The 27,417-nt window shown below is 52.9% G+C and overlaps 1 protein-coding gene and 1 long non-coding RNA gene across 2 annotated transcripts in view; both read right to left on the bottom strand.

The window, feature by feature from the left end:
• LOC119531802 overlaps positions 1 to 2,488 on the bottom strand; it is a 118,311-nt gene extending 115,823 nt beyond the window's left edge. Inside the window, exon 1 of the long non-coding RNA XR_005216410.1 lies at positions 2,370 to 2,488. This is a non-coding gene — a long non-coding RNA (uncharacterized LOC119531802). The remainder of the gene's footprint in view (positions 1 to 2,369) is intronic.
• Positions 2,489 to 6,368: 3,880 nt separating this feature from the next.
• HCN4 (hyperpolarization activated cyclic nucleotide gated potassium channel 4) overlaps positions 6,369 to 27,417 on the bottom strand; it is a 43,643-nt gene continuing 22,594 nt past the window's right edge. Inside the window, exons 2-8 of the mRNA XM_037835375.1 lie at positions 25,176 to 25,599; positions 15,095 to 15,256; positions 12,805 to 13,023; positions 8,798 to 8,944; positions 8,449 to 8,689; positions 7,939 to 8,103; positions 6,369 to 7,837 (exon numbers count right to left, since the gene is read on the bottom strand). Coding sequence (XP_037691303.1) covers positions 6,369 to 7,837; positions 7,939 to 8,103; positions 8,449 to 8,689; positions 8,798 to 8,944; positions 12,805 to 13,023; positions 15,095 to 15,256; positions 25,176 to 25,599 — 2,827 coding nt within the window. The remainder of the gene's footprint in view (positions 7,838 to 7,938; positions 8,104 to 8,448; positions 8,690 to 8,797; positions 8,945 to 12,804; positions 13,024 to 15,094; positions 15,257 to 25,175; positions 25,600 to 27,417) is intronic.

The following is a 27,417-nucleotide window of genomic DNA, read 5'->3' as shown; positions in this document are numbered from 1 at the left end:
CACAGTAGTGAAAACGAATTATCTATGTTCCGTGCATCAACAGGATCTTAAAAATATAGTATAGAAAGAAAAAAGCAAATTACTAAATAACACATCCAGCATGTCAACATTATGTAGTTTCAAAAATCTGTGAATATATTTAGTAGTGTTTGAAGGTGGGGCAGGCAACAAAGGGGTGCATTCTATGTAAAGGAACTTAAAACAATCATAAAATTGGCTGAAAGTGGCTGCTTTTCATTATCACCATGTATAAGCAATTCAAACAACATTATTGATAAAATCCTCCTCCCCACCAAGACAACTACTTCAAATGCCCATCTCCTCGGTATGCTACTGAATATATTGTTTAGAGACATTTATTTCTGAAGTAAAAGTATGATGAAAAGCACGAGAATGACAGAAATTAAAATTCAGATTAGTGGGTTTCCTTGGAGGGAGGGAGAAAGATACAGTTGGGGAACGGCACGAATGTCTTCAAAGGAGTTGGTTATGTTCTATTTCTTAAACTGACTGGTACATTACTGTTTGATTACTTTTTACATCTTATATATGTAATATATCTTCTTCTTTAAGTATGAAATGGTCCATCCTCAAGAGAAAGAAAAATGAAGAAGCAAAATCGGTGCAGGGGATGGGGGAGATGCTCTGAAGTGCATTGGAAGCTGCCAACTTGAGAGAAAAACAGGGCTTCTGGTCAATCAGAAAGGATGTGGAACTGGTGTGGCAGCCTGAATTGAGGGGAAAAGCTGGGAGGCATTTGTCTTCGGGCTGGGGAAGTCATGGGTGTGGGTGAGGTTACTCCCAGAAGTGTGCGTGGAGGGAGAAGATAGGGGTAAGGGCCAGAGGTTCAAAGAGCCCTTAAGCCGAGGCTGAACAGATTGCTGGGAGGGCCAGGAGAGAGTGGGGACGGGAAAGCCGAGGAAGGCGTGGTCAGCAGGGCCAGATACCGCAGAGAGAACAATAGACAAGGTCTCAGAAGTGGCCCCTGTATTTCACAATGCGGGTCTTTGATGACCTTGTCCAGTGGACGGCAGGTGAAAGCCAGCTGGCACTGGAGGAAGAAGTGACTCAGTGGAAGGGAACCAAGGATAGGGAGTTCAGACAACTCCACAAGTTTGGCTGGGAAGGGCAAGGAGTAGCAGCTGGAAGGAGACATGGAGTCAAGGGAGGGATTTGATGAAATCTTTGAAAAATTTTCTTTCAAAAATCCCAATCTGGTTTAGCCACACTAAGGCAGGCAGGGTGTCTTCAGGCCTTCCCACTGGGCAGGTAGCCTTAAACACATCAAGTACCCCTCGAAGACTGAAGCTTGGGGAGGAGCAGCATTTGAAGGGTTGGGGGGTGAGGGAGGAGTATTTTATCATAGTCTTGGTTTGCCAGGCTGCTAGGACAAATATAACACAATGGTTGACTTAAAAAAAAAAAAAACAAAACTCGAACTTACTGGCTCACGGTTTTGAGGCTGGAGTCCAAAATCAAGATATTAGCAAGTCTTGCATTTTCCCGGAGTCTACACCTAGCGCTAGCTGGGGTTCCATGGTTTGTGTTTCTGCCTCTCCTCTCCTTTCGTGGGCCTCTGGCTTCTTCCTCAGCTGCTTTCTCCACCTTCTGACTTCTGGTTTCTTCTCTTTAAAAAGCCTCTAGCTATATAGCTTAAGACCCACCCCCATTCAATTGGGCCACACCTTAACTAAAAATAACATCTTTCAAGAGGTCTTATTTACAAAGGATTAAGAATGTGTCTAGGTTCGGGTACATAATTCAATTTACCCTGCTAACATTGTTCAGAAGTGCTGGTTACATGGTGATACGAGAACGCAAAATGACATTTATTCACTTTTATTGCTGTTTTAAGATTCTCTACAGACAACCCCTTTATTGCCTGCACCTGGGACAGACTGCGCCCACCACTCACCCTTGATGTAACACAGATGGAATGTATTGGGAAGGGATGGGTTTGAGTCTCAGGGACCTGGCGGTGCATCCTGGCTCCAACACATTCTAGTTAAGGGTCCGCGGCAAGTTCTTCACCCTCTCTGAGCCTGGATACCTTTTGGTCATTGTAAAGGAGGCTAATTTTTTTTTTTTTTTTAACCTCAAAGGTTGTTATGAGGATGAAATGAGATAACATGAAAGCACCAAGTGGTTAATAACTACGTAGCAGCAGTTACTAAGTGTCCTTTTGGAATCAGGAAACTCAGAAGAGAGGACCGACGCCCCCTCTTTCCCCCGCCCCTTTCCCGGAGGGGCAGCGCCGGGTCCTAGGCCTAGCTGCACGGAGGACTGCACGGGTGACGCGTAGGGGTGAGAAGCCTCCGGGCCACCAGGGGCGGGGATCCACCCCCTTGCTAATCCCTCCCACCGCCCACCTCCAAGCCTCATCACAGCTGTCCGTCCGCAAAGGTTCCCCACTGCCCGAAGGACAAGCCTGGACCAGGTCGGCTCCCGACGAGGGGGCTGCGCGGTCGGGGCGGCAGTGGGAGCCCGCGCCCGTCCCCGCACCAGGCCTGCGCCCGCGCCCCTGCTCGGTCGTCCCCGCGGGTCCCCGAGGAAGCCTCGCTGCTTGGGCCGCAGGGGGCAGTTGTCATGGGGATGTCGGGGCCTGCTAAGCTGCCTCCTTAGCAACGGGACTCCCAGGCTGGTTACCATGGAAACAGCAGCCACTTGGCACTCAGTGATGGGGAACGGCGGGGACGGATTCCCTGCCCTTTCCGAGGACTTCCCCTCCCTCGGGCTAGACGGAGCTCCCCACGCCGGGATCCCCGAGGGCTTCGTTTTTTCCAGCCACCAATCGCCTGCATGGGGCCATGGGCTGTCTCCTCCCTTCCCCGTGGCTGGGGGTGGGGGTGGGGGCAGGAGACCGTCTGAGGGGTTCACAGAGGGTCTGAGGTTCAAGTCTGGGGGGCCAGACCTAGCGCTCTTCCCCACCATCTCCGCAGCAGGGAGTCAGATCCATACCTCCTTCCAGCGAGGCGCAGATCTGGCATCTGCCTTCGGTTTCCCTCACCCAGGCTGGAGCCTAGCGGAGCCTAGTGGCTGCGCCCCACCCTCAAAGACGCCAGGAAGTCAACCCTCCATTCTGTCCAAGGCACTCTCCCTCTAGCCTGGTCACCTTTGGTCCCCCCAGCCGCCATCTGGTTATCAAATTGGACTAAGATGGCGTCTCCTCTCTTCAAAAACTAGCTGGAAGTTATGCATTCACTCGCCTCCTTTTCCTTCAGGGAGCATCCAAGTCCCAGGAACCTTGGAGCCCTGCTGGCTGGGGTGGGAAGGGGCTGAGTCAGGGTCTCACCCTTCCCCCAACCCTGCCTTTTCCCCCTCCACAGGCACACAGACCCCCACCGCCTGCAAAGACTCTTAGCAGCCCATAAACAACTGCACACACATCCACAGCCAGGCCTCACACACCCCTGTACACATCTCTGCACAGACAACGTGCTTCAGGCTCTTGAGGGTGCAGGTACACTCACACAAGTACCCACACATGCTCTTGGGGCCTGTGGCCCACCACCCTCCATAGCCTGGCTCCTCAGCTTGCACTCCCTGTCAACCTCACCCCCACCCCCTGTCCCTGACCCCTAGAAGAAGGCAGTATCTGCTAGAATTATTTTATTTAAATAAAATATACAACACGGCGGTAAACCGTTTTCTGTTTTAAAAGTGGGGATGGGAGGGCCCATGGACCAGACCTGGCTTCACCACAGTCTCCACGGAGTGGCTGGGTGGGCTCGGTGATTTTATAAAATGTGTGTAAGTATGTGTGTGCACGTGTGTATGGAGAGAAAAAGGTGCTTAAGTCAGGCCCTGAGGGCAAGGGGGCTCCTTACTTATCATGCCCTGGAATCTTCCACCCCCCACTCCTGCCCCCTCTCTACCCTCCCTGCTGCCTCCAAGGGTAGACACTGGGTTTGGATCAAGTCTTGCTGCCCTCTTTGAGCTGCCCTCCTTTGTGTGGGCAAAGAATTACACAGGTTGAGGCTGCTGTTCAAGTCTTTTCAGCTCTGAAGCCATCTCAGGCCCAGGGAAAAGGGGCACTTGATGGGGGGGTGGGGTGGGGAGAGAAGGGTTCTCCAGCCCATTAAAGACTAGGGCCAGTCTGACTTCTAATCTCCATCCATAGGACCCCGGGATCCCTCACCTCTTTCTCTCCTGGATTATTGCCTCCCACTCCCTGCAGCCCACCTTTGGAGAAATTGGCCTGTCCTACACTCCACGATAGCTCAGTACAAAACTTGACCTTGCCAACAACATTCTGGCTTGGAGCATGGAGCAGGGATCTGGATGGGCAAGGTGGAACCAGGCCTCCTCATTATTCAGGTCTTGGAAGCCAAACCTGCTCCCACCCTATAGACGGGCAGATCACTACTGACCTTGGCTTTGGATGATCCTGCACTTCCAGAAGATGGTTGAGGAGGATCATCCCTCTAGGTGTTTAAGCTGCTTTCATATTGGCCTCCACTCTGGAACCTGCTGTGGCTCCTAGTTACCTTTGGAACCAAGCCCAACCCTTTTAGCCTGCCATCCAAGGTCTTCTCTGTGGACCTCCTTCCAAAGCCTCTGACTCTGTCCCCAATTCAGTAATCTCTCCACTGTGCACTCCATCCCACCCATTGCCCCTTCCTTCCCTTTCTTTCTTTCCTCCCTTCCTTCCTCTCTCTCTCTCTAACTCACCCCATCTCTTAAGACCTGGCTCAAGCCCACCACTGGCCATACATCTCCCTCAGGCCCTTAGAGAAGCCCAGCCACTTCCTAAATCCTGAGATTTTAAGTCTTGGAGCTCTCTGCCAAAGCTCCCTGGGGCTGTCACCATAGCTGGCTGGAGCCATGGGCTAAACACATGAGGGGCAGAAGAAACATAATTTATTGAGCACCTACTACAGTACATACCAGGCGCTAGGCTGGGGGTTTCGCAAACTAGTTTTCCCACCTGGTCCTCAAAGGGCCTGGTGAGGGCAGTAACATTATTATTCCCATTTTACAAATGAAGTAACAGACTCAGAAAGGTTAGATAACTTGCCGATCGTCATGCAGCTAAGAAGTGATAGAGCTGGGATTTGAACTCAGGTATAACTGACACCAAAATCTGGGCTCTTACCTCTGCACCATGCTTGGGGACCATCTAATTCAGCTCCTCTAAATCGACATAGTTTTCTGATAGAAGGAACATAGGCTTTGGCCTCAGGCAGGTTTGGATTTGAATCTCAGACTAGTCCCAGCTCTGACCCTCATAGTTGTGTGATTCTGGGAAAATAACCCAGAACTCAGTTTACTCATCTGTGAAATGGGAAGAATGCAAGTACCTACCTTGAGGTCTCTGTGAAACTGAAGGAGTTAATGTGTAAAGTGCTAAATCAGTGCTTGGCACAGAGCAGACTCAATAAATAGAGGTTTCTCTCACCACCACCCCACCTCCTACAGATGGGAAAACTGAGAGCCACAGGGGTGTGGAGTGTGCTTGAGGCACAGGCTGGATGGAGTCTTCTGCTTCCATGTGGTGAGATGTCAGCTGGGACTGGACTTGAGACCAGTGATGGAGAGGGAGGGGGCCTGCAGAGAGGTCCCGGGGTGTCCTCTTCCCAGAGGCCTGGAGAGGATACTTCCCCCAGACCCTGCAGGATCTAGCTTGTGGGCCAAGGCGGGATGCTGGGTGTAAGGTGACCTGGGTGTCCTGGCAACATGGGGTTAATTAGATGGCACACATGTGTGTGCAATGTGAGTCTATCTACATGGCTCTACAGAGCACTACATAGCTATACATATACACATCTTGCATACATATCCATATACATATTCATATACATATCTTGCTAAGTAAGTTTGCGGTAGAAAAAATGAACAACCTCAGGGCCCCGGCCCCATCTTGTCCCAAGGACTCAGATATCCTGAGTTTTCCCAGGATCATGCCCAAGGGCAGCCCCTTCCCGGGGGCACGAGTTGATCCCCAGCAGAGGGAGCTCCACGTTCACAGCTAAGGGGCTGGTGATGGCTGTTGCTCTAAAACAAATACAATGTCAGGTCTGTTCTAAGAACCCCAAATAGGGTCACCCCCACCCCTGACCAGCCCCAGAGACCCTCCCTGCTACTCTCTGGCTTCTGCATTTGGGCCCTGTCTGCTCCCTTCCCCCCTCCCTCCCTCTAGTGCTGAGTATTAAAATAGTCTATAAAAGCAAGTGACCAAAAATCTATAGCTCTAAGAATACCTGGTTATTTTCTGCTGTCTTTTGTTTTTCTGGTGTGGGTTCCTTTTTTTTTTTTTTTATAATGATAATTATTACTGTTATTGGTATATTTCCTAATCACAGTTAAACCTGAAGAAAGAAAGAAGGGAGAAAAAAGAAGAGAGGAAGAAAGAGGGAGGAGGTCCCGGCTCATAGATTGGATGGCAGTTTGGAGCGCACTGGCTCAGACCTGGCCCCAGGTTCTCTCTGGGGTGCAGCAGTCAGAGGGGGCCCCCCAGAAGAGGTGGCTTTTGCCCCAAAGCAAGAAAGAGGGGGTGGCAAAGAACCTGAGGATGTCTTCCGAGGCAGAGTGACGTGCTGGCCAGGGGTGGCACCATAGGGCCTCCCGGAGGGACCAAGGCCCCCACTGCCCCCACTGCCCCTGCTGCCACCCCCGGCCCTGGGGAGGAGCGGGAAGGCAGCCACGGACTCCCCAGAGGAGTGCGGGGAGGCTCTGCGTAGAGTCTGCGCCCCGTCCTGGGGCAGAGCTGGCTGGGAGGCTGAGATGAGCTTGAGGTCCTGGGTGAGGCGGCCTGGAGTGAGGGGTGGTGTCCCCCGGCGCTGGGGGACCTGGGGTGGTGGGGGGCTGGATGCGGGTGGCAGGAGCAAAGAACCATGGGAGCCAGAGGCTCGGGGTGGAGCACTTGGGAAAGTTCTTGGGGGACCTGGGCTATGGCCAGGGGGGCTGAGGCCTCCTCGGGGGGTAAAGGCTACAGGGGAAGACCCCCCAGAGACCCCTGCAGTGAAGCTTGGCCGCTCTGGCTGCTGTGGGGGTGTCTCTGGTGTACTTGGTGGGCCAGCAGCCAGACCTGGGGACAACTCCCCAGGAGGCTGGCCCAGCTGCCCGGGACTGGATGATGGGGACCTGGCTGAGGGCGGGGCTGGCAGGAAGTGCTCCAGGAGTCCCAGGCCTCCCCGGGCCCCTGGCAGTGGAGGTGGCAGCTGGGCAGCCTGTGGGGAGCGGGCGCCGGGCTGCAGTGGGGTGAGCAGCGGAGAGTCAGATGAGGACAGGGAGCCACCCAGTGCCTTGTGGAAGTGGCCAAACCCAGCTGTGGTGGTGGCAGCTGTGGTGGCGGATGGTGTAGGGGCTGGGGGCGAGCCGCAGGCCCCTGGCTGGGGGGAAGAGCGGGACGAGGGCAGGAGAGGGCTCAGTCCGGCGGGTGCAGAGAATCCAGCCAGCTGTTGGATGTGGAAGGAGGATGAAGATGGTGTATCCACCTGGGATGGGCTACTGGCGGGAGAGGTGGAGCCCATTGCAGAAGGGATCAGCGACTGCAGCCGCTTCAGGTGCCTCGGTGTCTGCCCAGCCCCGAGGTTACCCAGCCCAGATCCCGGGGGCGGGCGGAAGATGGCGGCAGGCAGGCGTGGGTGGTGGGTGAGGGCTATGGCCACAGAGGTGGTGGCTGCAGCGGCCTGCAGTGGGGCCTGGATCAGTGGGGTCCAGATGACAGGTGTGGGGGTCGGGGTGCCCGAGGCAGCGGCCTGAACGCGGTGTGCACAGTGGGCCATCTCACGGTCATGCTGCACGATCTGCTGGATGATCTCGTTTTCCTGGTAGTTGAAGACTCCTGAGTTGAGGTCGTGCTGGACTTTGTGGAGGAGGATGGAGTTCTTCTTGCCTGGGCCACAGAACAAGAGCGGGTGGCTCAAGCTGGAGCAGATGCCCCGGCCCACGTGGTGGGGAGCCCTGCCCTCCTGGCCTCCCGCCCTTCCCCCTCACCAATGCGATCTAGGCGGTCCAGTGCCACAGTCTCAAAGGCCCGCCGCATCATGGGGTACTCCTCTAGCACCTCGTTGAAATTGTCCACGCTCAGTGAGTAGAGGCGGCAGTAGGTGTCGGCCCTCACGCTAGCTGTGCGCCGGCCCCGGGTCAGCAGGCAGATCTCTGCCGGGACATCAGGAATCAGGGAGGGGCACACACGGCCTGGGGGACACCCAGCAGATCCAGAGGACCTCCTGCCCTACACTGTCCTGGGTCCCCACTGCCTGGTACAGAAGCCTTGACAGGTCTACAAGGCCCACCCACCAGGCTGTGGCCACACTGGATGCCCACCCCCACCCCACCCTAAACTTGGGTGCCAGGCTGTCTTTCCCATCCCAGGGACCACCCCCCTATATTGTGCTCGCAAACACTCACTCCAGGCCATGGACATGGAGGAACCTCAATGCCTCCTCTGGTCCACTCCCCGGTAGTGGTCCTTCTCCCCCCATGACCCCCTGGCCGCCTCACCTCCAAAATAGGAGCCGTCGGCCAGCTTGGTCTCCTTGTTGCCCTTGGTGAGCACGCTGACCACGCCGTGCTGGATGAAGTACATCTTCTTGCCGATGGTGCCTTCGCGGATGATGTAGTCCCCGGGCTGGAAGACCTCGAAGCGCAGCTTGGTCAGCATGGACGTCACAAAGTTGGGGTCCGCATTGGCAAACAGCGGCATGGAGGCCACCAGTTTCCGGCAGTTAAAGTTGATGATCTCCTGTTCCCCAGGCGGGATGGATTGGGAAAAAGAAGAAGGAGGTGAGGGAAGCTGTCTGGCAGGAAGGCCTGCTCCCCTTCCCTGGCTCAGCTGGCCTGCAAAGCTCACCTCCCTCAGCGGCTCGCTCAGCTCGCCCAGGATGCTTTCCTCGTCAAACATTTTGCCCTGGTAGCGGTGCTCATAGTAGTCGTGGATGCGCTGCCGTGTGTCGGGCGGGAGCTTGTGGAAGGACATGTACTGCTCCACCTGCTTGTACTGAGTCCCAGGAGAGAGAGAGAGAGGGGTGTCACCTCCAAGGCAGTCAGCCCCACTGCTCCAGCCCATGCACCCCCAGTCTTGGCCCTGCTGGTGGCCAGAGCTGGGCGCTGAGCCCCAGGGCCTTCTTGGAAGACTGTGGTTGCCTGAGATTGGAGGTCCTCGGTGTGGTGTGGTCACACTGTGCCCAGAACGATGGCGGACACCCAGCTGCTTGGGTGCAGCTCCATTAAAGTGTCCGTCCTCTCTGGGTGCAATACTATGGAGATGGGTAGGGACAACAGACTGTCCAAAGCTCGGCTACAGGATGTCAACAGACCCAGTAGTTTGCTCAAGTTCCCTCTGTACTTCTATTTTTTTTAGATTACCCTGTGGGTCAGAGAGATCTCATTGACTCTGAGAAGAGCTGTTTCCTACTAGTGGTAACACACTGACATAGTCAGCAGGATTGGCCTGCAATGAGTTAGAAGGATGGGAGGCTGAAGCAGGAATGTCTGACCCATCCCGCGGGATGTGTCCCAACATGGCCTCAGATGAGACCCTGAGTCAGTTTGTTGAACAGCAACTACAGGCCAGGGGAGGTGGGAGTGCAGGGAGGGCAGGTAGAGCAGGGACCTTCAAAGAGGTGTGGGCACAAGAGATTTATGAACCTAAGTCCCCAGGGCTCAAACCCAAGAAGAAATGATCCTGCCGACTCTGAGAGTGAAGGGTGGGTGTTACTCCAACCGTCCCTGGATTGTGGGTGAGAACTTTGGGACAGAAGGCATTGCTTAGGCAATGACAGTTTTTCCCACACTGGGAAGTAAAGGAAGTCCCTGTAATCTCAGATACAATCAGAAACAGGAGAGCCTATTTTCCCACCTTAATGCACCAAATTGGTGGGGACCCAGTGCTGCTGCTTAGAGATGCTAATGGACAATTGAGGGGGATGAAGTTTCCTGCCTTTCTTCCAGTGTCTGCTCTAAGTTATGCCAAGCCCCAGGGGCAGTGACTTCCTCGGTGGCTATGGGGGCAGGGCATAGAGAATTCCCTCTGCAGCTTATGGAGGACAGACCAGGGTGAGGAGGTAGAGTCTCGAAGCAGGGAAGGAATTAGAAGGTTGTTGAAGTGGTCCAGGTGGAGAGATTTCTGGGTGAATCAGTAAGACTTGGAGAGCTGTTAAAGGATAAAACAAGGACAACTCTCAAATGGGAAGCCACATGCAGCTTGACTCTGGTCCTAGAATAAATCCTGTCCTTTTTCTAAACTAATCCCTGATTCTGGTTCCAGATCTTGACCTTTAACTGATCTCCAATCCTGGTCACACACTGAGTCTTGACCCTAATCATAAACTAAGCTCTGATCCTGGTCATAGGCTGAGCCTTGACCCTGGTCACCCACTGACCCCTGACTGGTCACAGAGTCCTGACCATGGTTATACACTGAGCCCTGTTCCAGGCCCCAGAATGATTCCTGACCTGACCCCAGATTAAGCCCTGACCCTTATAACTGACTCCCTCTCTCCCTGTCCCCTCACTCCTGACCCAGAATCCTTTGTTCTAAACGGCTATTTTCTTCCCCACCCTTCCACACATTCTGCTCATGCTCATCATGATGACTGGCCTGGGAAGCTCTTCCACATCCTACTTCCACTGTCTCCTCAAACTGAGCCCTCAAACTGAACCCTCCTCAAACTGAGCCCATCTCACCCCCTACTCCACGGGCTCTCCCCAAGTTCTCCTCCTGGCATCATGGGGCCTGCGTTTCCATGCCTGAAGAGCTGCCATCTGCCAGCTGCCCCAGCCAGGATGCTCCTGGACAGCACCTGATGCAGCCAGCGGGTCAGTCAACAAATCAACACTGAGCCCTACTGTGTGCCACACACTGGGAATACAATGGAGAACACGACAGACCTGGATCCTCCCTCATGGAGCCACAGTCTCAATAGGGAAGACAGACAGTTAAACAAACAACAACATATGATTAATTGAATAACTACTGGATGGAAAGTGTGGTGAAGGAGAATTAGGGGGGTGCCATGGGGTCACATGGTGGGATGGAGGGCTGAACTGGGTCGGAGAAGGCTTCACCAAGGAGGTGAGGTCTAGGCTGAGCATGAAGAAGGCATCAGGTGAAAAGAAGGGAGATGAGCTCCAGGTTAGAGACTGTGCATGGCCCTCAGGCAGGAGAGAGTATGGCATTGCACAGTCAGAGAGAAGCCTGCCATGGCTGCAACCAAGGACATTGGGGCCCCTAGCATGACCTGAGGATGGAAAAGGGAAGCACTGGATTATGCTCCCTAAAAGCCAGGCTAAGAAAACACACTTAGGAGTTAATCTACACATTAACAGCATGTGAAGGCTTAGAAGAGTTTTAACTAGGTGTCTGATATGATCAGATTTATATTTTTAAAATGCTAACTACCATGTGAAGAATGGAGTAGAAAGTGGCAAAGTGAGGGCTGTCTAGCTAGTTTATTATGAATAGTTTACTATGTGTTCACACGGTCCTATGGGCTTAACATGTATTTATTCAGTCTTTACTAAACCTGTGACATAACTACCCTTATGAGCCCTAGGTGATGAGGAAATGGGGCCCAGAGACGGGAAGTAACATGCCCAAGCACAAAGCAAAACCCAGGCCAACTGGCTCTAGGAAACAGCTCTCAGTCACTGTGGCAGGCAAGGGCTAGGAAGCTGTTAGTGACTCCGGTGAGAGAGGAGCTGGTGGCTGGAGCAGATGGGGTGGAGAGGAGACTTTTTGAAGTGAGCACTTATGACAGAGCTTGGTGATTATTAGGGGCAGTAGGGTAACACAGGTTGGCTCCAGGTTTCTGGTTCAGGCAACTGTGATTAGTGTCCCTTAAGATGGGGAAGAATGGAGGTTTAGAATGGAGAGGGGAGGGGAGGTTGCTTTCATTTTGAATGTGGTGAGGTTGAGATATACAGGGAGGCATCAAATAGATAGTTTGGAGCTGAGAAAAGAAGAGGGGGCTGATTATATAAATTTGGGCCCCACCGCATATAGATGGACATGAATGCAGGAGGGGATATAAAACAATAACACCTAGGAAGACAGTATAGAGAGAGGATCAGTGAGCTTAGGCCCAAGATATCAGGGACTTCACCGTGTAATGACTGAGAAGATACCAAAGGAGATTCAGAAGGACCAACCAGAGAGGCAGGAAAACAATGGAGAATGTAGTCACAGAAACCAAGTAAGGAGTCAAGAAGGGCATGTTAGCTGTCAAATGCTGCTGAGAGGCTGAACAAGACGAGGACTGAAAAGGATCTACTGGATTTAGAAACACAGAGGGCATTGGTAAGCTTAGATTTAAAGATCTGACATAAGGTAGTGGATTTATCAAGCATTAACAATTTTTTTTTTCTTTTTAGGAATTTGTCCACGAAAAGGAGGCAGACAATAGGAAAGATAGCAGCTGAAGCAGGATGATGGCCAAGACAGGTATTTTTAGGCAGGGAGAGACTGAGCAAGTTTAAATGCTGATGGGAAGGGCCAGAGGAGAGGGAGAGGCTGCAGACTGGAGGGTTTCATGGATAAGGCGGGATCCCTGAGAAGATGGGGAGAGTTTGGATCCAGGACACAGTAGGGACGGGTGGTGGTAGGTCCTCAGTCGGGAGAGACAGGCCCTCAGTTACATCAGGAGGGAGGAAAGGTGGGTGCAGATAAAAAGACATTGATAGGTTTAAGGCCAGGGAGCTGGGGTATCCCCCTCCTCCTACTCCAACACCCCTGAGCACAGGGCTGGACCCTTCGGGGCCTGGTGGGTGCCACTGGCTGGCAGCCAGGGCTCGTTTTTGGGAAGGACCAATGGCAGGTTCTCCTGTGAGCCCTGGGTGGACCGTGGCTCTCCACCCTACCTTTTCCTGGTACTGGCGCCGGGAGGAGTCCAGGGACTGGATGAGGGCAGTAGCATGGCCGATGAACATGGCGTAGCAGGTGGCACCCACGATCATGCTAAGCATGGTGAGCCAGACGTCCGACATGCCCACGGGCGCCTGCCGCCCGTATCCGATGCACAGCATGTGGCTCATGGCCTTGAAGAGGGCGTAGGAGTACTGCTTTCCCCAAGAGTTGTTCTGTGGACAGATGCATGGGGGGACAGACAGATGGAGGGGAGGGCTAAATGGGCTCAGCCCAACGAGCAGGCAGGCCCTTCTCACTGGCACCTAGAAAAGGCCCCACCACCTCCTACTCCTCAACCTAACTCCCAGTGGCTGAGCCTGGGGCTCTGGGAGCTTCTGGAAGCTGAGAGCCTTCGGTGATGGACCTGGTAGGCCCCAGCTGGCAACCTGTGATAAGAATGAATCCCCCACTTAGCCTTTCTCCTGCAGTAGGGCCAGAATGGAAGCTCCAGCCTACTCCCATCTGACCTCTCAACCCCCAGGGAGGCAGCCTGGAGCTCTCCTGAATACCAAAAGGCTCCAGGCTGAGCTACCCTCATGTCCCCTGGTCGCTGAAATAGCTCCATCACCCCACCACCACCACCACCACCTGGCTGTTATCAAGTAAAGCCCATTTCCCCACTGACCTCAATTATAAAACCAGATATGCTTCCCCTGGGGGGACAAGCTCTGGCAGACTGAGCTGAAAACACTGTCCTCATTTTGGGTGAGCAAAAGTTAAAGTGATGCCAAAGCTAACTCAACCTCCTGCATAAAGCATGAACCCTGCCCACATCTTGCCCAGGGCTGTGCCTAGCTCCCCACCCCCTCAAAGGGAAACACGCAATGTATGGGGGCGGGAACAGGGAGCAAGGGAGCAATGCTCCGGACTATTTTTGTCTCCAAAGCCAGGTTCTCTCAAGGGAGGCTCAGTGTGGGAACACTGGGCTCAGAAGTGCCACATCTTGAATTTAGTGCATGCAAGGGCCTGCTACCCTCACATAGAGGAAACTACCCCAGATGAAGGGGCTGCTAGCCAAACCCCAGCACTGGTCACCTCCCCAGTGTGTCACTCTGTTCACGTGGCAGATGTGTTACCAACAACATGAAACCCACAGGACCTGTGCCTGGTGCCCTAAGCACTTGCACAGTCACCAGGCTTTGCCCAGCACCTGGAAGGAGGCACAGAAGCTCCTCTTGCTTCATGGAGCCTGTGTGCCATGTTCAAGGTCACTCAGCATGTCCTGGACAGACCAGAGCTAGAGTCTCTGGTCTGGTGACTCTAGGCCACACTAGGGTAGGGGTCCGAGGGGCTGATCCCCAGGGGTGGAAAGGACCTGGGCTCCCCCAGCAGCCTCCAGTTGGGGCTTCCGGCCTTACTGCTGAGCCTCAGAGCAAATTCAATCCATATGGCCCATTCATTTACACATAGCTCATCAAAGGGCTTTGTAAAGGCCTGTTTGATGCTGAAAGATGCCTCAGGGTCTCTTTTGCCTCTTTCAAAGCTTTTTTCTCCCCTGGGGCCCTGGGGATTTGCCTTCAGACCAAACCGAACTGACTGGAAGGGAGAATGAGAGGAGGCAGGGGTTATAGCCAGATGGATGGGGAGAAAGGTTTACAGGTCCAGGGGGGCCTCCCCAACACCCTGACCCACTGCCTGGAGCCCACTCTGTCCACAGAGGGGGTGGGGGACTCTGCCCTAGGGCTTCCATAGCCCCAATTACAACTTCTCTCACTCAAAGGGTTTGAGAGGTAGGGAGGGGATAAGGTTCCATCCTGTCACCCTCAGGCTCAGGGCCCCATGTGACCAGGTCCTTGGTCTCCAGGATGTATGTGGGGTGGGGGGAGGACATCCCAGTGAGGTCAATGGAGCAGAAAAGTGGCTCCTGTGACCCAGGAGTCTGTATGTGCTGCAAACAGATTTCTGTTTTCTTGGGCTCAGCTTTTAAGGATTGGTCTGCCTTTAGGGTGCAGATGTCAAGCCCCTAGCCCAGCTAGGCCACACCTGATACAACCTGAGGACATCTAAGACTTAGTCTCCCTGGGCAAAATCAAGGCCAAATATCGAGGCTCCCAATTCACATGGGGACAGCTCTGTGGATGGATTCTGGGGACTTGCCTGTATAGAGTACAGCCTTGGATCAATGGGTGCTGGGCTCTACCTCCTGGGACTCAGGAGTTCCAAGCTGTCGACCTGCTCTGCATCTCTGGCCTCAGGCCCCCGGCCCTGGAAAATGGCCCAGGCGGGTGGACGGGGTGCACTCACCACCATGTTGTTGATGGACACCCAGCAGTCGTCGGGGAAGTCCTGCAGCATAGGCACCAGGAACTGCAGGCAGCCGTCCCAGTGGCAGAGCAGCAGCATCATCCCGATGAGGTTCACGATGCGCACCACGGCGCTGGCCAGGTCATAGGTCATGTGGAAGATCTGCCGGCAGAGGTGGGAGGGGATGGCCCCGACGGGTGGGTTGCTGGGAGGGGGCAGGAACCCCTGCTTCCCACACCCTGGAGCTGAGTGTGGGCACTGCTCTGCCCTGCACCTGCTTTATGGGGCGCCCAGCTTGGTGCAGGTGCAGGCTGTGGCTGAGGTGGGAAGGCAGACCGGAAGAGGTGATGCGATGCAAGCTGTAGGGTCCTGTGGGAGGCTGTCTGGGATTGGTGCACAGTGTGGGCCTACATGAGTGGTCTAGCCAGCCAGGCCAGACTAGTGGAGGGAGAGTAGCTGGAGCCCCATCCAGCCCATAAAGTGCTACTTCATCAGCTTGCCCAGGGTGTGAGGACATCTGGGGACAAGAACCAGCCAGCCTAAGGCTTCTCGGGAGACCAAGCCCCTCTGACCCAAGGTCTGTAGTCACACCAGCATCACTTGACACTCAGGACCCAGCCCAGGGGCAGAGGGCTCTGTCTAAGACAGCTGTGGGACTGCAGAAGGACCAGCATGGGCCCACAGTCTCCAAGTTCAGAGAGGCTGAACTCAGACCTGCTTTCTCCCAATTCCTAGCTGTGTGACCTTGAGAAAATCAGTGAACCTCTCTGATCACATTTCCTCATTTGGAAAACGGCAATAAAAATTCTTACCTGACTGGGTTGTCATAAGGACTAAATTATACATGTGAAGTGCTTGGGACTGGGGTATTGAGGTGTTCAATAAATTGCAAACCATAATTAACTTATTAATAATTCATCTTTATTGTTAGTTAATATGTATTGGTATTAGTACTCCTCCTTTATAGTTTAATAAAGTACAGTCCCTTAACCCCCGCTTACTGCCGTCCGTCTATCTCCATTCCCTGAAGCTCCAAGAGGGACTGTTGATGTGTGGCTGGGCAGGGCCAGGGTGGGCATATGCCAGCACCCCTGCCCCACCTCCCTCTCCCCAGAGCAGCTCAGTTTCCCGCAGGGGACACCATGGAAGTTCTGGCCTTATCACTGGCCTGGGAGACCTTGGGGGTCTCACCCACTTGGCCACCCGCCCCCAGTTCTGGTCCCTCCATAACATTCCCAGGCAAAGATACCCCTCCTGGATCAAAATGAAGAACTTCAGAATGCCAAAGAGACCTAATTTAAGCCCATTTCAGATAGGGAAACTGAGGCCCAAGAAGACAGACCCTATATATTTCAATTCTCTGTCCAGTGATCTCCTAGCCACAGCCCTGTAATTGTTGGCTAGGATATTCTCATAGTAATGGCCTCAGTTTCCCCTTCTGAAATATGAGTTCAGCCTGGGTTCTGAAAACTGAAGATGAATACTGTTTGCCCACAGTCATGCCCAACTGAGGCCCCAGAAAGGGCATAACTCTGAATGTTCTGGTCAAAAGGCTGTGGAGTCTTTTCAGGATGAAACAAGCATTAAAAAGGTTCACAGAAGGATGGTAGATCAAGCTTGTCCCCCACTCACCCGTGGCTCTGGCGACAGAGGAATCAGTGACAGCACACCAGAGTAAGGGCACGTGGGCCCCATATTCATCATCTCATTTAAACTCACAGCCCTTTGCTGAAGTTATTGTTAGCCCATTTTACAGGTGGAAACACCAAGGCTCAGAGAAGTAAAGTCACTTGCTCAAGATCACAGTGGCAGGGCCAGATTTTGAACCCAGATCTGCCTGATTCTGAAGCCTGTGCCATTGTAGATTATTAGATTGGCCCAGAGAAAGAAGGGTGGTTTTCGGTAGTTCCATTTTGCAGATAAAACAACTAAAACCCAAAAAGGCTGAACGATAAGCGCAGATGCACGCAGCAGGTAGACCCACAGCCAGGTGGGACCTCCTGGCCTCTAGACTCCCATATGCTAAGTGCACAGTGGGATGCTTCAGATGATGCTGTGTGTCCTGCAGCCCAGCACCACTCGGGCTGTCAGCGTGTTCACTCTTGGCTAAGCCAACACATGTTAGTGTCTGCTGTGGCTGATAAGGAATGGTAGACAATGGAGACCAGGCAGGTGAGTCTGTGGCCAGAGTCAGATGACCAGGGTCAGGCTCAGGCTGGGCTGAGGCCTGTGTCTGGGATGCACAGAGTACCTGCGTATGAAGCCGGACTCTCTGCTCCATCCCTCCACTGCTGACGGTGGTTTGGTGGCCTGGATCCTGGCCTCTCCCCATGCTCCCTCAGCATCTCCCCAAATAATAACACTGGCTCTGGGCAAAGATCCCACTTCTGCCTCTTTTGCACTAAGCAAGTCACTAACCTTTCTGAGTCTTGGCTGACTAGGAGGCCACCAGCTCCCTGCCTCCCCCTACCCTATGGGCCTGTGGAGGCTGAATAATGTGGCGCCATCTCAGAGATGACAATCCCAGAACCTGCCCTCATCTCCCCTAAACCTCAGTCTCCCCAACTGAACCAAGTTAGACATCTGCCGCACCCGCACTCCCCTGCTATCCCATCCCACTTCAAGGGTTGCTTGAAATATTAAAAGTCTAGACCAGGAAAGTGCTCTGGGTCCTGTGATACATATACAGGCTGAGTTGTTATTATTAAGCTTCTTCATCTCCCAGCCTTTGGAACCTGAGGAATAGTCAGGCCTTTGCTACTGATGGGAAACAGGCTAAGAAAACCAATGCTGCTGGCAGCAGAGATACTGGATGGTCAGGAACAGAATGGCAGCCTTCCCCTGGCACCTAGATGAGAACTTAGCTGGGGATAACAGAAAATGCCCCTAAAATTTCAGGGTCCAGGGAAAGGGGACTCACAGAGTTCCATATACCACAGTCTTGGATATTTAAAGTTGCAAATCAAGCCAACCAACTGTTAAAGAAAATATATTCTATCCTCCCACCTTGACAGAACAAACTATCATAATGCCCTGGAAGGCTAGGTTTGAATTTAGAAGTTGCAGAAAACCACACCAGAACATGGCCGACCCCTCTTCTCTTCTCTCCTGTCCCATGGTGAGGGACCCTAGCCCACATCAAGCTTTGTGCTTGGCACTACAAACAGCCACCCATAAGAAGGCATAGGGGTGTGCCTCAGAGCAGGACGATCCCCTCCAGGCACACACCTGGGGAAGTGGCCTGCAGTGAGGGGCCCTGGACACAGAAGTAGAGCTTTTAGGGTAGAGGGTTGTGGAATTCTGGGGTCCCAGTTACCTTGAGTGTGGTCTGGAAAGAGCTGGTAGGGCCCAATAGACCCCTCACTCTGGGGAGGGGAGCCCTCTAAAAGTATGGCCCTCTCTTGCCTGGGTCTAAGAGTGGTACCCTCATTGGGACCCCAAATGTCTACCGCACATCCCCATGAGGTCAGCCTGTGTCAGTGCCCAAGAAGTTCCCCTCCAAATGAGGAGTTCAGGGAGGAAGGTCTTGCCCCTGCTTGCCCAGAGCACAGAGTCCAGCTGGGGAGCTCAGTCACACCCAGAAAAAGGACCTGGGAACATGTATCTGGAAGCCCAGCAGCAGAGAAGGTCAAGCAGGACATTGGAGAGCTCAGGAGAGGGGCTGAGGCCGGGCACTAAGATCCCTCTGCTCAGATGCAGGCTTGTAGTTGAGCAGCAAAAACCCAACAGCCATCTCAGATTTCCCCTACTTTCACCCCCTCCCCACATCCACTCCATCACCAATTCATTTTGGCTCAACTTCCTAAGTATATACATTAAATTCATCTACTTCACTCCAATCCTAATACTACTCTACTCTAAACTCTATTCTGTTTTACCAAGACAACTGCCCCAACCTCCTGATGTGATTCCCTGCCCCCCAATCCTTTTTCTATAAAGCAGTTAGAAAGACTGTTTAAAGACACAAATCAGAGCATATCTCCTCACTGTAAGCCTTCCAGTGGCTTCCCATGGCATCTGAGAGTATGAACCAACTGCCTCACTGTGGCCCTCAGTGTCCTGGCCCCTGACCCCCTGTCCACTTCTGCTTCCCACTCTTCCCATCCCTCACCCCTCCAGCCACACTTGCCTTCTTTCAAGTTCTGGAGGGCCCCAAGCCTATTCTTGCCTCAGGGCCTCACTATTGGACTGGCTATTCCATCTGCCTGTTACGTCTTTCCTCCAGCTCCTTCTCATTGTTATATCTCAGCTACAACACGCTTCCAGGGAGAGGCCTTCTGGGACCCTTCTGTGTAAAGTAGACAATGCCCTCCCCCCACCCCTACCCCTCAACCATGGCTCTTTGCCCCGATTTATATCCTTCATGGACTTATCTCTACCTAAAATGTCATTCACTTGCTCCATGAGGTCAGGAGTCTTTATATGTTTTCACATCTGTATGCCTCAGTACTTAACATAGGTAGACACTTAGAAGTGTGTTGATTGCCTGAATAAATGCACAAATGCATAGATGAATGAATGGGTATGATACGAGAGCTAAAGGAAGCCTCAGGCTACTTCCAGAAAATGTCCCAGACTGCCACAGACTACAATAATTGCTCTTTTCTATGAATCACTCTGAGTCTTAATGACAGAAGCATCAAGGTTCACTTTTATGTGATGTCTTGTTTTCTTTTTTGTTTCAACTGTTTTTCTTCCCTTTGTAACTAATTTTCTTCCAAGATAAAGTCCTTGTCTAATTTTGCCTTTATCATGATCTCAGTAATGAACATGGCACGGAGGAACTGAGAACTGCTTAATGACGAAGGTGATGATGACAGTGATGGGGATGGTGGGGATTAGCGTCACCACTAGTCTATACCTCGGAATTAGATAGAGACGTCCATTCTGGGCAGGTGCAGCTCATACAGAAGCTGCCTTTGACTTTGTGGAAAGAACGAAGGTGCCATTTTCTTCTAGGTGGACACAGACTTATGCATTCTACTGAGGGCATGGGGTGGGGGTTTGCCTGGTAGTGAAGACGATGATGGAGGCAGATGCTGGCAGTGTTCATTGATGATGGGTGAGGGTGGGGTAGGGTGTTTGGTGACAGTGGGGTGATGACAAGGGATGGTGATGGAGGGAGTGTTCAGCAGATGTGGGATAAGGGTGGAGGTGAGGGATATTGCAGATGGTTCTCAGACACTGCAAAACCAAAACTACAGACATGACAAAGTCTGAACTTCCTGCAAAAAGTTGGGGCATGGGGCACATCCATTCATGCTAAGAGGGGACCCCAGACTGTGAGGACACTCACCCCATCCCCCCAACACTCTGCTGCATCCAGGACATGGTTGTCAAGAGCAAGGCACTTATGTGTTCCCGCTGTGGGCTAGGGCCATAGGCCACCCGCAAGTCAGCTGCACTTGGCAAATATTTATCTTGCTCTTTATACTTTATTAAAACCCCTTTTTATGATGTTGGTTCTGACTGTGGTTTTGAGCAACTTAATTTGCAGGGCCACTGCAACCTCAATGGGCGGGCAGGCTCAGCAGCTTGCTCTCTGTGCCTTGCGTGGCACTCAGGGAAGCCCTGCTCCCACTCCTTCTGCAGTTTCTCAACTTCAGTGCAAGGACAGATCAACACATTTCCTACCTTGGGTATGTGCCGCCTACACCCTAAGCCTCTGTCTCCCCGTTTGTGGTATGGGTCAATAACTCCCAGGGCTGAACTGGGGATCAGGTAAAATAATGTCCACAGCTGACACATAGTAGGTCTGCAGCACACATTGGCTCCTTTCTTTCCCTCTTCCCCAAACCTTAAAATAAACAGTGGATTTCTCTTGAGAAGTGACCAGAAACTGGGGGTCAGGTCACCACAGTTTCCAGCAGGGCCTCTTTTGAGGACCTGGTTGATTTCTGTCCGAGGGACTTGTTTCCCTCCTCAATGAAGAACAAACTTCCACCTGTATCTCAGGATCAAGCAGCCTGATGAGGAGAGTAATCCAAGGCCTAAGAAAGAGTGGCTGGAAGCAACTGCACTGAAGGTCACACCTGGTCCCTTTCTGGGGCTGGTAGAGAAGGTCAGCCCCTGCCCCCCAGGACCCTCCCCAAAGAGGCCAAATACCAGATTCTGAGAACAATGGAGAAATTGAGGCCCACCCATCAGCAGTTGCACAGCCCCCAGACCAGGCCCCTGCCTCCAGCCCGCCATCCACTGCTCCAAGCTTCCAAGGAAGAGAAGAGGCTTCTGGGATGGGCCGCTGGGGTGCTGGGCCCTGCAGGGGAACATCCGAAGTGGGGAAACTGGCGGTTTCTAACAATAGCCTCCATGCCTATAACAAGCTCGCACCTCAGAGGGAGGGAAGAGGCTTGACTGGGAGAGGCTTGGGAGGGAGGATGCTGACCTAGATCACCCAGGATAGAGGCAGAGGCTGGAGTCCTTTGAGAAGGCAGCTTCACCTTCCCCAGACCACTCCTCCTTCTCCTGACTCCCAGGACCTGCCACTAATACTTAGAAAATCTCCTACTGGGGGAACGCACTGGGTTAGGGGAGACAGAGGAGGAGCCTGGAGGTCAGGAGCCTCACATCTCCGCAGCTTCTCTAGGGACCCATGTGGGAGACAAACTCCCCAGCCCCCATGTTGAGGCTTCTTTTAGACCCCTCAACCATGACAATGTCCTCAGGATCAGCTCATGAGAACCTTTCCAAGGGATACTGGAGCTGGGGCTGAGCCCGGAGAGCTACCAACTCAGAGGACATCAGAGCACTCCTGGGGTCTGATCAGAGCTCATCAGAGCACAATTGGAGAAACTGAGGCCCAAAGAAGGAAAGAGATTCACAGAGGGAGCTAAGAAAGAGACAGCATTCCCTACTAAATTCTCCCATTTTCTAGGTCTCTTGGGGACTTGAGGTCTCCCTGCTGCTGCCCCCAGGCCAAGCTGAGCCTGGTGGGGGTGAGGGGATGCTGAGAGAAGCCCCAGGGCTAGGCAGACTGTTCAGGATCTGGAGTCGGAGTTCCCTGAGACCAGATGGGAAGCCCCAATCCAATCCCAGGAGTCCAGTGGGAGCCCTTGGCTGGGCCTTGTGCCTGGCAGACACCAGCTCAAAGCAATTTCCTCCCCAGCTGGTAGGAGAGATAAGGGTGTGTATGGAGGGAGCAGAGTCTTCCATCTGGCCTCCTGGGATCTCCCGTCCTGCCCATGGGATTGGGCAACGAGGCCCAGTTCAGAGACTTGACCTGAGGCCTCCTGGGGCCTCTGCCTACCCCAGGGGAAGGCTAGGACTTCAGCCTGACCAGAGGGGAGCAGGGCCAGAGGGACACCAGGAGCCCTGGCCCTGAGCTCAAAGGGTGTAGGGTATGGGGATGGCAAAAGAAGAGCAGAGCTCCTGCTCCGGGGCTTGCCCTGCCTGCCACTGGCAACTCTGCCAACTCCCACCAAACACCACGGCCCCCAAAGCCTAGGCCCAAGGGGGCAGCAAGGTTGGCCCCAGGGAGGCTGGCACCTGGAGTCATGAACCCATGCCAGCGACTGGAAAAAGCTGCCACTACTCTGCTTGCAGTGACAATCTAGCTGGGGGTCTAATACAGAGGGAAGGCTGGGGGTTTCTGGAGGACTGAGGGAGCTGACTTGATCCAAAAACCAGGAGGCAAGCCTCTCAGGGAATTCTGGGAAATAAGCTTCCATTTTTTTTCCACAGACACGCAGCCTGACCCCAGCCAGCCCCCATCACAGGCACTGTTCCCTCTCAGCCACGAGCTCAGACCCACATGCCAACATCTCTCTGCACTTAAATGTCCCACAGGTACTTCAGACTCAGCTTGTCAAACAGAACTCCTCATCCAACCCTGCAACCTACTTCACTGCCCCTTCCCAGTCTCAGCTGGGAGTTGCCTCTTATCCCTGTGGTGCCTAGTGACCCACACAGGACAGGGCATGGGTTGGGAGCTCAGTGGGTGCCTGCTGTACTGAACTGAGTCCAGTCACCCATGGGTGACAGTGCATGGAACCAGGCATCAAGAGGCCTAGTCAAAAATCTCACCTTTGGGGCAGCTGGCCCTTCCGGTTCTGCCCTGTTTACCTTGCCAGGTGGATTTGAGGAACCAAAGAAATAATGGGTAAAAAGTAAGTGAGAAAAGTAAACACACTGTAGAAGTATAGGGGTTGGTAAGACCATCAGGGGGTAGAGGGCATTTATTAACCAGCTCTTCTGTACCAGGCTTTGTGCTGAGGTCTTTTAAGCCTCATTTAAGCCTCATAATGACCTGGTAAGGAAGGTACCTAATTTTGCAGATAAAGAGACTGAGGCTCAGAGAGGTAAGGTGACTCTGTCACACAGCTAGGCAGTGTGGATCAGGGATTTTAACTTGTGTCTAGAATGTGCCATTCTACCTCCAAAGCCCATGAGCATTCTGCTGGGCCAGGCGGGGACTGCCAGGCTGCTGGGAGCCAAGAGGGCCAAGTAGGCTCTGCCCCAGCTCTGCCAGAGGTCTGTCACGTGTGAGCAAGTCATTGCCACTCTCTGTCAGCAGGAATAATGCAAATTTTCCAAGCCAAAGAGAATTTCTGCCATGAAGTAATTCTGCCAAGCTGGTGTAGGCACTTCTCCTGAGGCACGTGTTCTTGAAGCCTCTGACCTGAATCTGCCGGTGCCCCAAACCATCAGCTGGCTGCGGGCCAGGGCCTGGGTTTCTGCTGGGAGGAGAGGGTGGGGGGCTGTGTAGCCTGATCCTGGGAACTTCTGTCCAACCAAGCAGGGGTCCTGAAGACCAGGGGACCAGCAGTGCAGCAGCAGAACACAGCAGGAAAAGCACCCCACCTCGCAGGGCTTGTCGCCCCTGCTCCGGGACCTTCAGGTTGGCCTGGCCTGCTGTCAAAAGGCATAGCAAGGGTGGGTGGCAGATACAGACTGAAACGCTGGGTATGGTCACCCTGCTTTTCTTCAAATCACGGCCTTTAGTTCTCTTCTCTTCTTCCTGCAGACTGACTGCATTTCACCCATGAATGAGTTAGGTTTGTGCCAAACAGGGTTGGCCCACCCAGTTTTTCAAAATTTTTTGTTTACTTTCTATAGTCGGTGCTCTGCCCAGAGCCCCTTGGATCTCTTTACAAGTTTTTATGCACTGTGGCTCCAGGCTCCCCAAAGGCTTTCACTCTCAACAGTCAGCACCTGCATCTCTGTCAGTGGCCTGCCCCAGGCTGCTGGGAACCGTTGTGCCTGCTAGCTGAGGGGTGCCGGAAGTGCCCTTAAGCAATGACTGACAGGGAAAAGAGTAGAATAATTCCAACTCTTTTGCCCTGACTGGGATAACTGTCCCCAGATATCCTCTGTGGGATTGAGCCAAATTCACTCACCCTGGGACTTTACTTGATGGCTCACCCTTGCTAGGCTTCCTACCCTTCCCTGTCCCTGCTCCCTCACCAGCCTTTTCTGGGAATACTTCCCCCAAAAGAAGCATCTTGGGGTCTGCTTCAGAAGAACCCAACCTAAGACAGTTGCCAAAAAATTCTGCATAAAAATCCAGATTTCTTTATCTCATGATAAATCTGTAGCAACTCTGGGCCCATTCCCACTTGGCAACAATTGGCTAGAGCTGAGTAGAGGCTGCCCAATTATAGATGGAAGATGTGTTCTCCAGTTTTCCCCAGTCCACAACATTCTCTACTGGGCTCCAACTGGTCCTGTTCACCCATCTGCATTCCCTGTCTGGTCCCTGTAGACTTAGGAGTTTGCAACCCCTATAATATAGTACAGAAGTTACCAGTGCAGGCTCTGGGGTCAGTTGGCTTGAGTTCTCATTACCAATGGTGTGACCTTGTGTAAATCACTTAATGTTTCTTTCAGTTTCTTCATGTGAGAAATGAGTATATGTGCCTATATGTTAACCCCTAAGGCTGCTGTGAGAATTAAATGGGATACTGCATATAAAGTACTCTGCACAGTAGCTGGTAAGAAATTACTAGTATTTGTCCTCCTGGAGCAGAGGTGCCTGCTACAATCCAACAACCCATATCCAACTGTCTGAGACAATCTGATGGCCCCTCACTCCCTCTGAGGGAAAGGTCCCCCTCCCCCAAGAGGTTTGAGGCTGACCACTCACCTCCTCCCACTGATGAATATACCGAATGAGGCGGGAGAGACGCAAGAGGCGCAGGAGGCTGAGGATCTTGGTGAAGCGAACGATGCGCAGGGCCCGGGCTGTCTTGTAGACCTCCGAGTCAATGCGCGTCTCCACAATGAGGAAGATGTAGTCCACGGGGATGGAGGAGATGAAATCCACCACGAACCAGCTTTTGAGGTACTTCATTTTGATCCGCTGAGGGTCCAGGATGATCTCTGTGTTGTCCTCCACCACAATCCCCGTGCGGAAGTTGAGGACCAAGTCGACGAGGAAGAACGTGTCCGACACCACATTGAAGACGATCCAGGGCGTGGTATTCTCATCCTTGAAGAAGGTGATGCCCACGGGGATGATGATCAGGTTTCCCACCATCAGGAGCAGCATGGTCAGGTCCCAGTAAAATCTGCCCAGAGACACAGTGGGGGGTCAGTCACCAGGGAGAGAGGGATGAGTTATAGACTAAGAGACAGTTCTGAGGGAGAGTGAATGTGTGAGAGAGGAGGTTTGGAGGTTCCAAAATGCTCAGGGTAACAGCACATGGGTACAAGGGCAAGACATGGAAATTGGCAGATACCAGGGGAAAGACACCACAAGAAGCTCATCATTCACTAAGGATGCCCTCAGCCCTGCTGTTTCGTGAGATCGCCTGATGACGAGCCTCCTACTCCCTTCCCCAGCCCCCTGTGGGAGTCAGATTGAAAAGCAAAACAAACAATGACATCTGAGAGAAGTGAGAGGCTGCTTCAGATACAGGAGCATCTCACCCAGCACCACTCCAGGCTCAGGTCAGGCTGCTCCAACCTCCCTGAGGGTCAGCATGGCTTGGGACAGGCTGTCAGGCAGACATGCCACGGACCGTGACCAGAGCACAGGGGAGGTCCAGACACAGCAGGCACTGGGAGGCAGGAGGCATGGGCTCTGTCACTGACATGCTGTGTGATATCGGGTAGGTTTCCCTCCTCTCTCTCTGGGCCCATTTTCCCCACTGTGTAATGAGGAATGGAGTCCCAACATTCAGTCCTATAATTCAGATCTTACTCTCTCCCACACTGGTTCCCTGGGCTCACCCTTTAGTCCATCCTCTGTAGTCACAAAATATCTGTACATCTCCCTCTCCCAGGGGTTTACATCCTAACAGGGGGTGTGGATGGGCAGTGGTAACATCAACAGCAGGAATTGTTAATGGGGGGATTTCAGTGAGTAATGCCAGGGCCCCCAGGGCTCCCAGCACCATCTCTAAGGCACCAAACACTTGCATGTCTGCCCTGCGGAGCAGGTGGGGGGCAGGGACCCCCATGTAGAGCATCTGAGTGGGTAAACTATTTAGAAAGCCAACTTGTTTCCCACCTGACATAGCAACAGCCCCACTGGAGGATTGTGATAGCACAGGTAGGCACAGATCTCACATTTATAAGGTATGGCCAACAATTCCAAGGACCCTGCCCAGGTACCAGCCACCAAAAGGCTGGCTCCAGGACTCGCGCTGCAGAGCTGTTTCTTTCTGCTACTAATTTAGACAGTTAGTTACACAATGACATAAAGGTATTAAGTTGGACAGAAATTAGCATGTCTTCTCCCAAGAGAAATAACCTTTCAGCCATCTTTAATTCTCTACTGCAGGGAAGCCGGGAGGAAGGAAGTGGGAGGGAAATAGATAAGCATTCTTCTAGTCTTCAGAGGGTTCCACCACAAAACCAAAGTGCCCCTGCTTGAAGAGCTCCAGGTTTGAAAAGAAAAAATTACTTCACAGCAAATTGTTTTCTTGGCCAGTATACCTCAAAATGGTGCTATGAGTCAAGGAGAGGGCAGGGACTGCTTCACAGAAGGTGGGCAGGACAGCTGTCCCACATCACACAGCTCAGGGAAAGGTGGGTTCCCGAGTGGAAGCTTCCTGTAGCATCTTTGAAAATCAAGCCCTTCAGGGCCCCAAGACAGGTCTTCATGTGGAAAGACCTGTGCCAAGAGGTCAAGTGCAGCTCCTTCCCTGTCCCACTGCCCCCTGCCCTTTCTCCAGCTCCAATACCCTTATTCCAGTCGGGAAAACCCAACCTAAGTCCTGACAACCTACCCCAGCCATCACACTCCACCCCTGATGCCTCACTACAAAGAACACAGCACATGCTGCTAATGAGTCGTGGACCCCAGGAGAATGGTTTCCGTTCCTCTGAGGTGCTTTCCTGCTGTGTATATTTTTCCCCCAGCCTCACATGCATGATTCAAA

This window comes from Choloepus didactylus, chromosome 4, assembly GCF_015220235.1.
Source record: "Choloepus didactylus isolate mChoDid1 chromosome 4, mChoDid1.pri, whole genome shotgun sequence".
Classification (NCBI taxonomy): domain Eukaryota; kingdom Metazoa; phylum Chordata; class Mammalia; order Pilosa; family Megalonychidae; genus Choloepus; species Choloepus didactylus.
Note: the sequence above shows the minus strand (reverse complement) of the source record. Positions and strands in the feature narration are given on the sequence as shown.